The sequence below is a fragment of the Aquarana catesbeiana genome, linkage group LG06 (genome assembly GCF_042186555.1).
Source record: "Aquarana catesbeiana isolate 2022-GZ linkage group LG06, ASM4218655v1, whole genome shotgun sequence".
Classification (NCBI taxonomy): Eukaryota; Metazoa; Chordata; class Amphibia; order Anura; family Ranidae; genus Aquarana; species Aquarana catesbeiana.
The window spans coordinates 3329965-3347548 of NC_133329.1; the positions used below are offsets into that span (position 1 = coordinate 3329965).

Genomic DNA, 17584 nt, shown 5'->3' on the forward strand with positions numbered 1-17584 from the left:
TAGACCTTCATTTCTTACACAATCTGCGGGGGAGCAAATCATTATTTTCCCCCACTGTACGACAATCGTCACATAAAATGGATGCAGTGACTGAAACAAAGAAAGCAAATGACTAAATTGCACCAAGTGCGGGCATTATAAGACCAATCAGACCGTCTCTGAGGATGATACCTGTGAAGTCTCCGGCCAGAGGTAAGTTGCTATCTGTGAACATCAGCCGGTTGCGTGGAGATATCGGTCCATGTTTACCCACCAGATCTCCGACTCTGCAGTGCTGGGACACCTGGGGGCCACACCACGACCAGTTCCCTCCCTGGAGAGAGGAGAAAAGGGAATGATAGTCTATGTCTCATTTCTCCACCCTACTCTCTGTGTCTCTGCCCCTCCCACACAATGGAGGCTGGGAGGGTGACACCATCTCCTGGCTTTGCCATGGCAGTCGCTGGTAGTTTACGGTAGGGCCATCACCAAAGGTTACAATATGCCACCAGCCATCCACAAGTGTGAGTTCAGAGTGGATACGTCTTTCCTTTTCTGGAATTTACTCCTCCTGGTAATGACACCATTAAGAGTTTTATGTGTACATAGACTGGGAGAGGCTTCATACTAAAGATCAATCACCGATTTTCACTACTGACTTCATCACAAGATCTTTCTTCAATTTTTAAGCACGATAGAACTGAGGGGTGACAATTAAGTTAGGGTGAGGTTGTGTGCTCCACCCCTTACCACTACCTGGCATTGCACCATTTGGGTTGCGTTTGATGGACATTTGAGGTCACACGAGGTCTCTCTCACCTGATTGGGTATTTCATATGGATTGTATGTTTCTCCCCCGCTGTCTTGCGTGCGGATGGACCAGCTGAGGTTCTGCAAAGAAAAGAAACCATCAATAGAGAAGTCTGGACCAGATCTGGGCCTGTATTCCACACCAGGGCAGATTTAGCGAGAGGGCTCAATTGGCCAGTGCCTAGGGTGGCAGGAGAAGGAAGGGCGGCAGCACAATCTCTGTATACAGTTCTGGTTCTATGTTCTCATTTATAAACCTAACAGGGCTGGTAAGAATATCTGTGGAATCTAGAGTAGCAGCATCATTATTTATACCTGATTACTGTATGCCGGAATACTTTTTACCTTGTCTGGGGAGGCTGGCTGCAGGTCTACCAAGATTGTGGTGTCGCTGGATCCTCCATTCGGGTAGACAATCTGACTCTGTCAAAGAATACACACAGTTCAGAATTCACTGTTATCTACAGAATGGTCACATAGAGCCAGCATTGTGCGTGTCTACAATAACCCTACAGCATTGTCTATAGAATGCTCACATAGAATCACATTGACTTTGACCCATAGTTACTCAATACCCAATATTCTCTATGCTCACGTCTTCACAATTAATCCACAGCATTGTCTACAGAATGCACAGACTAGGCTTCGCATGTGTCTTCTGTTCTCCTACAGCATTGTCTATGGAAGGTTCACATCGTCTGACCTTTCCATGTATCTACTATTCTCCTACAGCCTTGTGAATGTTCCTTCAAAACATTCACTTAGACTTAGATTTCCATGTATCTATTATTCTCATACAGCCTTGTCTACAGAACATTCACTTAGACTAGGCTTTCCATGTATCTGCTATTCTCCTACAGCATTGTCTATGGAAGGTTCACATCGTCTGAGCTTTCCATGTAACTACTATTCTCCTACAGCATTGTCTATGGAAGGTTCACATCGTCTGAGCTTTCCATGTAACTACTATTCTCTTACAGCATTGTCTATGGAATACTAACATAGGCTGAGCTTTCCATGTGTCTACTATTCTCCTACAGCATTGTTTATGGAACGTTCACATAGACTGGGCTTTCCATGTATCTGCTATTCTCCTACAGCCTTGTCTACAGAACATTCACTTAGACTGGGCTTTCCATGTATCTGCTATTCTCCTACAGCCTTGTCTACAGAACATTCACTTAGACTGGGCTTTCCATGAATCTACTATTCTCCTACAACCTTGTCTACAGAACATTCACTTAGACTGGGCTCTCCATGTATCTTCTATTCTCCTACAGCCTTGTCTACAGAACATTCACATAGACTTAGATTTCCATGTATCTACTATTCTCCTACAGCTTTGTCTATAGAACATTCACATAGACTGGGCTTTCCATGTATCTACTATTCTCCTACAGCCTTGTCTACAGAACATTCACTTAGACTTAGATTTCCATGCATCTGCTATTCTCTTACAGCCTTGTCTACAGAACATTCACTTAGACTGGGCTTTCCATGTATCTACTATTCTCCTACAGCCTTGTCTACAGAACATTCACATAGACTGGGCTCTCCATGTATCTTCTATTCTCCTACAGTGTTGTCTACAGAACATTCACTTAGACTAGGCTTTCCATGTATCTACTATTCTCCTACAGCCTTGTCTACAGAACATTCACTTAGACTGGGCTTTCCATGCATCTGCTATTCTCCTACAGCCTTGTCTACAGAACATTCACTTAAACTGGGCTCTCCATGTATCTTCTATTCTCCTACAGCCTTGTCTACAGAACATTCACTTAGACTGGGCTTTCCATGCATCTGCTATTCTCCTACAGCCTTGTCTACAGAACATTCACTTAGACTGGGCTTTCCATGAATCTACTATTCTCCTACAGCCTTGTCTACAGAATATTCACTTAGACTGGGCTCTCCATGTATCTTCTATTCTCCTACAACCTTGTCTACAGAACATTCACTTAGACTGGGCTTTCCATGCATCTGCTATTCTCCTACAGCCTTGTCTACAGAACATTCACTTAAACTGGGCTCTCCATGTATCTTCTATTCTCCTACAGCCTTGTCTACAGAACATTCACTTAGACTGGGCTTTCCATGCATCTGCTATTCTCCTACAGCCTTGTCTACAGAACATTCACTTAGACTGGGCTTTCCATGAATCTACTATTCTCCTACAGCCTTGTCTACAGAACATTCACTTAGACTGGGCTCTCCATGTATCTTCTATTCTCCTACAGCCTTGTCTACAGAACATTCACTTAGACTTAGATTTCCATGTATCTACTATTCTCCTACAGCCTTGTCTACAGAACATTCACTTAGACTTAGATTTCCATGTATCTACTATTCTCCTACAGCCTTGTCTACAGAACATTCACTTAGACTTAGATTTCCATGCATCTGCTATTCTCCTACAGCCTTGTCTACAGAACATTCACATAGACTGGGCTCTCCATGTATCTTCTATTCTCCTACAGTGTTGTCTACAGAACATTCACTTAGACTGGGCTTTCCATGTATCTACTATTCTCCTACAGCCTTGTCTACAAAACATTCACTTAGACTTAGATTTCCATGCATCTGCTATTCTCCTACAGCCTTGTCTACAGAACATTCACTTAGACTGGGCTTTCCATGAATCTACTATTCTCCTACAGCCTTGTCTACAGAATATTCACTTAGACTGGGCTCTCCATGTATCTTCTATTCTCCTACAGCCTTGTCTACAGAACATTCACTTAGACTGGGCTTTCCATGAATCTACTATTCTCCTACAGCCTTGTCTACAGAATATTCACTTAGACTGGGCTCTCCATGTATCTTCTATTCTCCTACAGCCTTGTCTACAGAACATTCACATAGACTTAGATTTCCATGTATCTACTATTCTCCTACAGCTTTGTCTACAGAACATTCACATAGACTGGGCTTTCCATGTATCTACTATTCTCCTACAGCCTTGTCTACAGAACATTCACATAGACTGGGCTTTCCATGCATCTACTATTCTCCTACAGCCTTGTCTACAGAACATTCACATAGACTGGGCTTTCCATGTATCTACTATTCTCCTATAGCCTTGTCTACAGAACATTCACTTAGACTTAGATTTCCATGCATCTGCTATTCTCCTACAGCCTTGTCTACAGAACATTCACATAGACTGGGCTCTCCATGTATCTTCTATTCTCCTACAGTGTTGTCTACAGAACATTCACTTAGACTGGGCTTTCCATGTGTCTGCTATTCTCCTACAGCCTTGTCTACAGAACATTCACTTAGACTGGGCTTTCCATGTTTCTACTATTCTCCTACAGCCTTGTCTACAGAACATTGACATAGACTTGGCTTTCCATGTATCTAGTATTCTCCTACAGCCTTGTCTACAGAACATTGACATAGACTTGGCTTTCCATGTATCTAGTATTCTCCTACAGCCTTGTCTACAGAACATTCACTTAGACTGGGCTTTCCATATATCTACTATTCTCCTACAACCTTGTCTACAGAACATTCACTTAGACTGGGCTTTCCATGTATCTGATATTCTCCTACAGCCTTGTCTACAGAACATTCACTTAGACTGGGCTTTCCATGAATCTACTATTCTCCTACAGCCTTGTCTACAGAACATTCACTTAGACTGGGCTCTCCATGTATCTTCTATTCTCCTACAGCCTTGTCTACAGAACATTCACATAGACTTAGATTTCCATGTATCTACTATTCTCCTACAGCTTTGTCTACAGAACATTCACATAGACTGGGCTTTCCATGTATCTACTATTCTCCTACAGCCTTGTCTACAGAACATTCACTTAGACAGGGCTTTCCATGTATCTACTATTCTCCTTTAGCCTTGTCTACAGAACATTCACTTAGACTGGGCTTTCCATGTATCTATTATTCTCCTACAGCCTTGTCTACAGAACATTCACATAGACTTAGATTTCCATGCATCTGCTATTCTCCTACAGCCTTGTCTACAGAACATTCACATAGACTGGGCTCTCCATGTATCTTCTATTCTCCTACAGTGTTGTCTACAGAACATTCACTTAGACATGTAACTACTATTCTCTTACAGCATTGTCTATGGAATACTAACATAGGCTGAGCTTTCCATGTGTCTACTATTCTCCTACAGCATTGTTTATGGAACGTTCACATAGACTGGGCTTTCCATGTATCTGCTATTCTCCTACAGCCTTGTCTACAGAACATTCACTTAGACTGGGCTTTCCATGTATCTGCTATTCTCCTACAGCCTTGTCTACAGAACATTCACTTAGACTGGGCTTTCCATGAATCTACTATTCTCCTACAACCTTGTCTACAGAACATTCACTTAGACTGGGCTCTCCATGTATCTTCTATTCTCCTACAGCCTTGTCTACAGAACATTCACATAGACTTAGATTTCCATGTATCTACTATTCTCCTACAGCTTTGTCTATAGAACATTCACATAGACTGGGCTTTCCATGTATCTACTATTCTCCTACAGCCTTGTCTACAGAACATTCACTTAGACTTAGATTTCCATGCATCTGCTATTCTCTTACAGCCTTGTCTACAGAACATTCACTTAGACTGGGCTTTCCATGTATCTACTATTCTCCTACAGCCTTGTCTACAGAACATTCACATAGACTGGGCTCTCCATGTATCTTCTATTCTCCTACAGTGTTGTCTACAGAACATTCACTTAGACTGGGCTTTCCATGTATCTACTATTCTCCTACAGCCTTGTCTACAGAACATTCACATAGACTGGGCTTTCCATGCATCTGCTATTCTCCTACAGCCTTGTCTACAGAACATTCACTTAAACTGGGCTCTCCATGTATCTTCTATTCTCCTACAGCCTTGTCTACAGAACATTCACTTAGACTGGGCTTTCCATGCATCTGCTATTCTCCTACAGCCTTGTCTACAGAACATTCACTTAGACTGGGCTTTCCATGAATCTACTATTCTCCTACAGCCTTGTCTACAGAATATTCACTTAGACTGGGCTCTCCATGTATCTTCTATTCTCCTACAGCCTTGTCTACAGAACATTCACATAGACTTAGATTTCCATGTATCTACTATTCTCCTACAGCTTTGTCTACAGAACATTCACATAGACTGGGCTTTCCATGTATCTACTATTCTCCTACAGCCTTGTCTACAGAACATTCACATAGACTGGGCTTTCCATGCATCTACTATTCTCCTACAGCCTTGTCTACAGAACATTCACATAGACTGGGCTTTCCATGTATCTACTATTCTCCTATAGCCTTGTCTACAGAACATTCACTTAGACTTAGATTTCCATGCATCTGCTATTCTCCTACAGCCTTGTCTACAGAACATTCACTTAGACTGGGCTTTCCATGTTTCTACTATTCTCCTACAGCCTTGTCTACAGAACATTGACATAGACTTGGCTTTCCATGTATCTAGTATTCTCCTACAGCCTTGTCTACAGAACATTGACATAGACTTGGCTTTCCATGTATCTAGTATTCTCCTACAGCCTTGTCTACAGAACATTCACTTAGACTGGGCTTTCCATATATCTACTATTCTCCTACAACCTTGTCTACAGAACATTCACTTAGACTGGGCTTTCCATGTATCTGATATTCTCCTACAGCCTTGTCTACAGAACATTCACTTAGACTGGGCTTTCCATGAATCTACTATTCTCCTACAGCCTTGTCTACAGAACATTCACTTAGACTGGGCTCTCCATGTATCTTCTATTCTCCTACAGCCTTGTCTACAGAACATTCACATAGACTTAGATTTCCATGTATCTACTATTCTCCTACAGCTTTGTCTACAGAACATTCACATAGACTGGGCTTTCCATGTATCTACTATTCTCCTACAGCCTTGTCTACAGAACATTCACTTAGACAGGGCTTTCCATGTATCTACTATTCTCCTTTAGCCTTGTCTACAGAACATTCACTTAGACTGGGCTTTCCATGTATCTATTATTCTCCTACAGCCTTGTCTACAGAACATTCACATAGACTTAGATTTCCATGCATCTGCTATTCTCCTACAGCCTTGTCTACAGAACATTCACATAGACTGGGCTCTCCATGTATCTTCTATTCTCCTACAGTGTTGTCTACAGAACATTCACTTAGACTGGGCTTTCCATGTGTCTGCTATTCTCCTACAGCCTTGTCTACAGAACATTTACTTAGACTGGGCTTTCCATGTTTCTACTATTCTTCTACAACTTGTCTACAGAGCATTCACTTAGACTGGGCTTTCCATGTATCTACTATTCTCCTACAGCCTTGTCTACAGAACATTCACATAGACTGGGCTTTCCATGCATCTAGTATTCTCCTACAGCCTTGTCTACAGAACATTCACTTAGACTGGGCTTTCCATGTATCTACTATTCTCCTACAGCCTTGTCTATGGCACATTCACTTAGACTGGGCTTTCCATGTATCTGATATTCTCCTACAGCCTTGTCTACAGAACATTCACATAGACTGGGCTTTCCATGTATCTACTATTCTCCTACAGTGTTGTCAATGGAATGCTCATATACAATAAAATTGCAATAGACTCATATTTTCACACTCAACCTCTCTATTCTCACATGTGATTAAAGTTTCGCTACAGCATTGTCTACAGAACATTCCCATGGACATAGCTTTCCACGTACGTAATACAGCGGTGTCCACAGAATGCCAACAGAGGCTCATCTTTTGTGTCTATATTTTCCTACAGCATTGTCTATGCCATGTATTACTCATACGTACTGTAAAATATTTACCTGTATGTCATAGCGTGGCATCTTGGACCTCAGTTCTGATGATGCCGTGTCCTGAATGATGTCCCCGAATTGCAGTGACACCCTATGAATGCGCAGTGACTCAATACGACCTTCATTATTATTGTTGGGGGGGGGGGTGCTGTCCCTGTATATCTAAAGGATTTGAGTGGACCACTCTAGTGAGTGGGCAGGGTATGAGTGGGACAGCCTAGTCACTGCGTGGACCTAAGACTGTGGGCAGGGTGAACTGTGTCCTGGGGACAGGGACTGATGAATTGGTAAGTGCGGCACGGCAAAAGATGTGTGGAATAAATCATTAATTGGTGAATGAATGTTCTTCTATAGAATTAGGGATTCTGTGTATAACCCTGGAGGGGGGAGGAGGGGTGACACAGTTGTCTTCCTTCGTCCTTCAAGTCTCAATCATTGGGGTGTAGGTGCGTAGAGTTTATGTTTTTTATAGATACATTATTGGGGTGCCTCTCTAGGGTTCCCGATATATTTGGCATACAAAACAGAAACCACACAGTCTCCTTACCAGGGAAATTCTTCCTCTGATGACTCCAGAGAACTCCGCCGAGACTCGGACCCATTCGCCATCTGAGGACAGTTGATGCTGAAAGGTGGCACAATGCATCCTGGGGAAGAATGGCAGTCAACAAATTTATCACTAATGGAAGGCTGCACAAAAGTCAAAAAAGTTAAAATATCACTTCATTTCTGAATGTCGTGTGAAGATCTCAGGTCTTTACAGGAGGGGCTCAGTTCACCCAAAATGGAAAATGTAATTTTTGGTGGAGCTTAAAGGAACCATTTCTCCCTAGTAGGTGAGATTTTCCCTCTAGTAGTTTGTGTCTCTGCCCCTCCCACAATGTGGAGATTTCCCTGCAGTAGTTTGTGTCTCTGCCCCTCCCACAATGGGGAGATTTCCTGCAGTAGTTTGTGTCTCTGCCCCTCCCACAATTGGGAGATTCTCTGCAGTAGTTTGTATCTCTGCCCCTCCCACAATGGGGAGATTTCCTGCAGTAGTTTGTGTCTCTGCCCCTCCCACAATGGGGAGATTTCCTGCAGTAGTTTGTGTCTCTGCCCCTCCCACAATGGGGAGATTTCCTGCAGTAGCTTGTGTCTCTTCTCCTCCCACAATGGGGAGATTTCCCTGCAGTAGTTTGTGTCTCTGCCCCTCCCACAATGGTGAGATTTCCTGCAGTAGTTTGTGTCTCTGCCCCTCCCACAATGTGGAGATTTCCCTGCAGTAGTTTGTGTCTCTGCCCCTCCCACAATGGGGAGATTTCCTACAGTAGTTTGTGTCTCTGCCCCTCCCACAATGGTGAGATTTCTCTGCAGTAGTTTGTATCTCTGCCCCTCCCACAATGTGGAGATTTCTCTGCAGTAGTTTGTATCTCTGCCCCTCCCACAATGTGGAGATTTCCCTGCAGTAGTTTGTGTCTCTGCCCCTCCCACAATGGTGAGATTTCCTGCAGTAGTTTGTGCCTCTGCCCCTCCCACAATGGGGAGATTTCCCTGCAGTAGTTTGTGTCTCTGCCCCTCCCACAATGGGGAGATTCCCTGCAGTAGTTTGTGTCTCTGCCCCTCCCACAATGGGGAGATTTCCTGCAGTAGTTTGTGCCTCTGCCCCTCCCACAATGGGGAGATTTCCCTGCAGTAGTTTGTGTCTCTGCCCCTCCCACAATGGGGAGATTTCTCTGCAGTAGTTTGTGTCTCTGCCCCTCCCACAATGGGGAGATTTCTCTGCAGTAGTTTGTGTCTCTGCCCCTCCCACAATGGGGAGATTTCTCTGCAGTAGTTTGTGTCTCTGCCCCTCCCACAATGGGGAGATTTCCCCATAGCAGTGAAGTATTTTCATCATGAACATTGACTTCACTCACCTGGACCCGTTGACATAGTGGATGACCAAAGACCGGCCAAGCGCGCTGTGAGGACCAGACAGTGGTAAGTTCATGTCTCTGAATTTTGCGATCTTGTTGTCCAGGTTTAGTAAAGAGCCATGTCTTCCACTGATATCTCCCAACTCATATTCATCATCTGTTCCATTACCGACTGCTGGAGAGCTGGTCATATTTACAAGGAAAGGGTTGAAGTGTCCTCGAATTTTCTGATCTGAACATGGGTTGTCTGACCCTGCAGTCACTGGAAGCTGATGGATATGGAAACCTCCAGCAAGGCCACTCAGTCCATTGAAATTAACATCAATCACTGTCGGGGTGAATTCAGATACCTGAGAGGCCCCTAATTCTCCGCCGGCATTACCAGAGCCAGACCAAAGATCAGTCCTACCTTGGAAGATTGGCTGGAGAAGAATATTGGCACAGGCCACACGTGGAGACCGCCCTTCAGATTCGTGTATGACCACAGACCGCCCAATGATAGACGTTGGTCCTGTAAGTGAAGTTAAAGAGTCGGTAAACAAATATCGAGCTGGAAAGGGGGCAAGAAGAGTAATTGGGACAAGTCTCCCAGCATAATCTCCAGCCTCACATCGCATGGGGTTGCTTGGCTTGCACTCTTGGCTGTAGTTCCCACCAGTCGATACATTATAAGGGTTGAAGTGCCCTCCAGCACTGGCACAGTCTTTAGACTCTGTTGTAAGTGGAATTTCATGGATGTGCCAGTTATGGTTTTTGCTGATGCTGTCTGAGGCTTGGGAGAGCTCAATGTACACAGTGAGGTCATTGTAGGGATCACTGGTAGCCTGTTGGAACATTATCTTGCCAACTACTCCCTTACGGAAAGATGCAAGAGCTGTAACCACTTCTCCTTCCAAATTGATGGTGCTGCAGGCCCACGGTTCCCCACTGGCTTTTAAAATAAGGACAGAACGGGTGGTAACACTGTTGTTGCCAAAAAGTGGCAGATTCCAGTCAGTTAGAACAGCGCTGAATGCCTCACGACCCTGCAGAGTTCCGTGTCGCCCACTCAAGTCTCCAATGGGCCATGAAGTGTGGCCACCTCTATTGTTTGCTGTACTTACTGACAAAGGATTCCAGAGACTCCCTGTGTTTCCTTCATCACACAAGTTCTGATCTGAGTGGTGACGAGCCCGGACAGGTAGAGAGTGAATTCTGTACTGGCCAGCAAGTCCCCGGAGCCTCCACAGGTTTATGGAAAGTTGAGTAGGGTGGAAGGGCGACTCTTGTTTGAAGCTAAAGGATCCTTCGACACCTTTCATGCTAAATTGTGCTGAAACCTCCTTAGTCTGTATGAGTTTCAACTCTGCACATGCCCATCTCTCCTGGTATTTTATCACAAGATAGGGCATCACCTCAGCAGTATTGAGTTCAAGGCGACTCTTAGCAAATTTCTGGTGGTTTACCTGGGCACTTCCTAAAAGCTGGACATTATTTCCTTGGCAGGCGTCCGAGAAGAAGAGAGAGGCATTGAGTGCCGCCATCTCTTCCAGGAGTCCTAACTCCATCACAACTGTGATTGGCTGCGGAGTTGAAGGCTGCAGGAAGTAGACTTGTCCTAGAATGAAAGAGTGGACAACGGCTTTCCAAACCCTGTGGGCACCGGTGTCCAGATTTACACATGTTTGCAGACCACAGGTCTTTAAAAATAGGGAGCGTCCATCGTACCTCATGTTTCGATCAACTACAACCTGTGTTGTTCCTTTAAGAGAGAGATCTAAGCTAGACTGACCAATGTGGCCTATGTCACAAGGATCCTGAGATGCTCCATAGATCACCGGAAACTCATGGATGGAGATATTGACAGTCGCGCATCGAGTGGACAGATTTGTTCGGAGGGTCCATGTGTTTGTGTCTATTGTTACGGAACCTTGCACGTTAGTCATCTGTATCTGGGCGGTGATATCACCTTGGCAACATGAATCTGCAAGATAAGAGAATACAACTCTCAATGGTGAAACAAGAGAAAACAATTGTACCAAAAAACATAAAGTAATGTTACAATTCACATAAATAAGTTCTGAGCCCGAGGAATCTAATGTAATGACCCTAAAAACAATGTAAAATTCCCATGTCACTACACACCCTGCTTGGGGGATGTTACATTTAGGAGGAGCCCATGACCTCTCCAACAGTCCAGTGTACCTCTGCCACCTCATTCCCAGTGACAGAATAGGATCCCATTGTACCCTAGAGCGGACCTCATGCATTCACTTGTTAACTCCTTCACTCCCGTACCATGTAGCCAGGAGCATGAGGTCTCAGTACTGCGGGTTCGGTCCCAGTTGCTTTGGAGAACTGACCATTAGGGAGGGAGCCAGATCACCACCCCCTGCTACCGGAGGACCTGCCACCTACACCTAGTACCACATTTCACGACTGGCTGCAGTGTACCTTGCACTGGTTCTGGTTACCCATAGCAACTGCATTCCTCCTCCAACTAGTCCTTGCGGAGTTAACCTTTCATAGTGGCTTGCTTCATACCTTGCATGGGCTTTGCTGACTCTGTTCTTTCATATGCCAGAAACCATCATGCACCCCTTTGAATGACTTCAGACTTTGGGCTTTAAATTGTTGATGCAACTTTACTTGAACATTTGCCAGAAAGTCCAAAAAGTACATTTCCAGTGAAACATGTCCTTCTCTAACTGAACTAGGCTACCCTAGAGTAACTCAACAAAAGTACCACTGCTCTTCAACATCTACATCCGTCCACTTCTCCAAATCATTAGAAAATCGGACCTCTGCTTCCACTCATACGCTGATGACACCCAACTCTACTTTCGCATCACCGGTCAAACAGACCACTACAAGTGACTAGAAAAATGCCTCACATTGATTGACGACTGGATGACCACAAACTCCCTCAAACTTAACAGATCCAAAACAGAGCTTCTTCTCCTCCACGCAAACCGGAATACAAAAACTAAGAACCCGTGAACACCACCCACCATCCTTGGACAGACCATCTCCCCAAGCACCAAAGTCAAAAGTCTCGGAGTCATCTTGGACTCAGAAATGTCGATAGATGCACAAATAGGACCGGTAGTCAGTGGATCTCACCATCTCCTTCGCCTACTACGTAGACTCATCCCCTTCATTCCAGAAGAGGACAAAGCAGCAGTAGTTGGAACAACCTTCAATTCCTGGCTCGACTACGCAAACTCCCTCTACATAGGACTACCTAAATACCAGATTGCACGCCTACAAGTCATTCAAAACAGGGCAGCAAGACTGGTAACAGGAAAAAAACCCTGGGAATCCATCTCCCCATCCCTGAGGACCCTACATTGGCTAACCATAAAGGATCAAATCCCTTTCAAGACCCTCTGCCTCACCCATAAATGCACTCAAGGAAACTCTCCACAATACCTATGCGAGAAAATAAAACACTACATACCTAAGCGCAGCCTTCGATCAACTAACCAAAACCTCCTCCTCATTCCCAAGTCCCGCTACTAATCAAAGGGAGAACGAAGATTCGCAGTCCAAGGACCACGGCTATGGAACGCTCTACCTGCCAACATCCGCATGGAAGAAAATCATCAGGCCTTCAGAAAAAAACTCAAGACCCATCTCTTCTAAGAAACGGGACTAACAGCACGGGTCAAGCACCTTGAGGTGATTCAGTTCGCATTTGCAGCGCTATACAAATCTTTCTTTCATTCATTCATTCATTCATTCATTCATTCAGTAGTCCATTGCTGGTGTGCCCTCAAGACTTGACAGTTCTCTGGACTTCCAGTGTCTTCCCACAGACTGCTGGGTGCAGCTGCCCCCTTAATGTTCCTCCATGGTGATCACAGCATCTCCTAGAGTGGGCTGACCACACCGAACCCAGCCCTCCCACTATATTTATATCACAGGGCAGATAGGCAGGGCCCAAATATTTTGGGAACTGAGGTGCAAGATGTTAACCCCTTCCCTAGCCTGGGCCAGCCAACTGCCTAACTAACATAGTGTAGGTAACCTGCCTACATGTGCATAAAATAATCATAAAGAGAATAGGTCCTCCCGAATACAAGTCCACAAAAATAAGTCCGCCATCCAAAAAATATGTGATACAGTTAACTTGCAATGACGCCTTTCATAACCCCAAGTGAAATGTGCTAGAGACCCTTGACCGGCCTGAAGATTCATGAAAAAGGTATTTAGAGGCTTTGTTTTAAAGAAATGCTAACACTGTGCAGTATGGCTGAATAAAACAGTTTAGTTGGGTACTAATAGAGTCGGGGGGCGGAGACGGCTCACACAGACACACAGGAGCTGACAGGCAGAGAGGGAGGGGGAGAGAGGAGAGCAGCACATGACGGAGGCACGTAAACTGACCACGGTAGTCAGGGCTCAGCAGCCACGATTATTGTGGTCAGGACACAGAGGGGGACACAGGAAGTGGCAGGATCAGCCGGGTTTTTTTTTACAGCTTAGAGAGAAGTTTAGACAGCACAAGCACTATACTATTTAACCACTTGTCGCCCGCTCACCGTCAAATGATAGAGGGATGGCGTGGCTCTCGTTATGGGTGGATGTCAAACAGCTGCTCCTGCGTGCCCGTGTGGGCATGCAGCGCAGCTATTGCGCCCGTGCCGTGTTGCTAGGACATGCCGCAATCCCCAATCTCTGTAAAGAGCCGCTACCGCGACTCTTTAACCATGTGATCAGCTGTGTCCAATCACGGCCGGTCACATGTAAATACAGGAAGTGCCGGTAATCGACTCTCATCGTCTCACACTGACAGAGTGCATGCCAAGGAGAGCCGATCAGCGGCATCACCTCGCAGGGGAGAACAGGGCAGGTTATTGAAGGGGTTAACCCGCCGCAATTATTTTTTTAGTGAGGAATAACAACTAGAAAGGGTGCGAGGAAAGGCGGCGCCCGGTCAGTATTCGCTCCATAAGACGCAGAGACATTTTCCCCCATATTTTTTTGGGGAAAAAAAAGTGTATCTTATGAAAATGCGGTAAATGAAAGTTATCAATTTATTATATTTATTTACAATCGGCAAAGTTTTAATTATTCTATTCTGCTACTTGTCCTGAGTATGGTGATAGGACCTGGGTGAGACCTTCTCAATGCCTGGACTGATTATATACCAGAAATTGTATCAACCAACCAAACAAATCCGATGTCCTGTAATGGTCACCTCTATACAAGCGATCGGTGAATGTAGCTTGGTGTGGCGTCATAGCAGTCCCAGCTCCTATATATTGAACAAGTCTAGCCTACTGATATGTGGCTTCCCCCCAAGAACGTCGTGTACACTGGACAGGAAGGACGGGAGGTTGAAGAAAGGAAGTGCGGTTGTCTACAAGGTGTCGCGGACTTCTCTCAGGAACGTACCGTATATACCCGAATATAAGCCCAGTTTTTTACAGCACATTTTTTTGGTGATGAAAATGCCCCCCTCGGGTTATACTGGAGTCCTCCTCTGCAGCCTAATCCCCCCGGCGCTGTGATACAATCAGTCTAATCGGCGGCCGTGCAGTGTAACCAAGCGCCGTCAGTGTTCAGCCTATCGCGGGCGGTGTTCTGACGAGAAAGGTCCCCCTCCATCGGATAGTGTCCGCCCTCCCTGTACTGCGCAGGCACAGCGCGGAGGACATAGGAGACGCCGAAAGTCTCAGAACGTGAACACCTGTTCGTGAGCTCTGCATGGCGCCTGCGCACTTAATACTACATTCTGTCACACGCTCCCAACATACCTCACCATCAGCTGTTCTTCTTCAGAGACTTTCGGTGTCTCCTTTGTCCTCCGTACTGCGCAAGCGACACGCCTGCCCGGCACAGGGCAGACACTATCCGATGGGGGGGACGATTCTCGTCAGAACACCATCTGTGATAGGCTGAACACTGACTCACTGCTGGGAAACCGAGTCAGTGGTCGGTCACGGAGGACGACAAGGAGGATGAGGAGGAGGCGGCGATTTGACTGAATGTATCACAGCGCCGGGGGATAAGACTGCAGATGGGCAGAGTGCCAGGAGATAACGCTGGCACAACGCTGATCAAGGTACTTGAGGTTGAGGCATGAGGCTTGAGCTATGAGGTTGAGGCATGAGGTTGAGGCATGAGGTTGAGGCATGAGGTTGAGGCATGAGGCTTGAGGCATGAGGTTGAGGCATAAGGTTGAGGCATGAGGTTGAGGCATGAGGCATGAGGCTTGAGGCATGAGGTTGAGGCATAAGGTTGAGGCATGAGGTTGAGGCATGAGGCTTGAGGCATGAGGCTTGAGGCTTGTGGCATGAGGTTGAGGCATGAGGTTGAGGCTTGAGGCATGAGGTTGAGGCTTGAGGCATGAGGTTGAGGCGTGAGGTTGAGGCATGAGGTTGTGGCATGAGGTTGAGGCATGAGGCATGAGGCTTGAGGCATAAGGTTGAGGCATGAGGCTGAGGTATGAGGAATGCAGATGGGCACAATGAGGCTGCAGATGGACATTGATGACCCTCTTTTCCACTTACAGTAGCTGCAGCATTCTCTCTCTCGGCTTATACTCGGGTCAATAAATTTTCCCATTTTTTTTGTGGTAAAAGTAGGTGCCTCGGCTTATATTCGGGTCGGCTTATACTTGAGTATATACGGTAGTCAATGGGGTGTGCAGATGGGTCAGTTGAGGCGGCCGGCATAGACATGGTCAGCAAACCAGCATAGGATCGGTCCAGGCAGCAGGGGAAAACATGGTCATGAAACAGGCCAGGGTCAGTTCAGGCAGCAAGCGGAGGCAACACTGTGAAAGGGTGGCGGCCATCAGGGAAACGGTTGATGGCGGCACTGGCTGTGGTGACACTATACTGATGTGGTGGTGATCAGTAACCTTGTTTTTGGCTCCATTGGTCCCGTGACATTGCCACCGGTGTGGTAGTGATCAGGAACACGGCTGCTGGCTTACACTTGGCTGGTGAAGACACCATGACTGGCTGCACTATTTATGGTGACAATGTGACTGGTGGGGTAGTGATTGGGGACACCATGACTGGTGCGGTAGTGATTGGGGACACCATGACTGGCTGTATTGGTCTGGTGATATTGATCAGAGACAATGGCTGGCGGCACTGACACATACAATGATATCTGAGCAGCCAACCGTTGTAGATGGTCACCACCACAGCTGTACAAAATCATTATAGTGACCCTGCACTCGCTCTGCTGACAGTATGTAAAAAAATACTAGCACGTTACGACTTAAACTGCCCGGGGTCCCAATTTTGTTTATTTATTTTTTTTAAATTGGAGTTTACTACCACTTTAAGTACTTTGGTATAATGAGTCAGAGATTGTATTACACGGGTTGCTCCGTGCTTTAGATGTCGGCATTGAAATGAAATCCATCACATTTATGCAAAGTCAATCATGAGACGGATCTCTGAAGGCTTTTTCCATAATTCCAACTTTAAATATATCATTCTGTCTGCTATCACTGGACGTGTCCCGTCATCTCTGTCCGGAGATCACACCAAACCTCAACATGTTGTCTCCGTACTCCTTATCTATTTTAGTCTCTTCAGTCTTGGGACTCGTCTTGGCAATCCCTTCTTACACTTGTATTGTGATGGGTAACCTGGACATCATCAGAAAGAAAGGGAAGTTGAGTCCCACCGATGTGATCTTTCTGGCTAAGGGGATTGTGAATATTCTCCTCCAGTGTGTGCTGAGTCTACAGGGAATGATCTATGTCTTGTGTCAGAAAGTACAGTGCCTTGAAAAAGTATTCACCCCCCTTGGCTTTTTACCTATTTTGTTACATTACTACCTTTAGTTCAATGTTTTTTTTTTAATCTGAATTATATGTGATGGATCAGAACACAATAGTCTAAGTTGGGGAAGTAAAATTAGAAAAATATATACATAAAACTATTTTTCAGAAATAAAAAACTGATAATTGTCATGTGCGTATGTATTCACCCCCTTTGTTATGAAGCCCATAAAAAGCTCTGGTGCCACCAATTACCTTCAGAAGTCACATAATTAGTGAAATGATGTCCACCTGTGTGTAATCTAAGTGTCACATGATCTGTCATTACATAGACACACCTTTGTGAAAGGCCCCAGAGGCTGCAACACCTAAGCAAGA

General features: G+C 45.3%; 1 protein-coding gene across 3 annotated transcripts in view; it reads right to left on the minus strand.

Annotated features, from left to right (window-relative positions):
• Nucleotides 1–17584, minus strand: part of LOC141148139 (uncharacterized) — a 77046-nt gene that overhangs the window by 20870 nt on the left and 38592 nt on the right. For all 3 annotated transcript variants that reach the window (XM_073635323.1, XM_073635324.1, XM_073635325.1), the window contains exons 2-6: nt 9478–11440; nt 8130–8229; nt 1135–1212; nt 799–870; nt 172–313 (exon numbers count right to left, since the gene is read on the minus strand). In XM_073635323.1, coding sequence (XP_073491424.1) covers nt 172–313; nt 799–870; nt 1135–1212; nt 8130–8229; nt 9478–11440 — 2355 coding nt within the window. The remainder of the gene's footprint in view (nt 1–171; nt 314–798; nt 871–1134; nt 1213–8129; nt 8230–9477; nt 11441–17584) is intronic.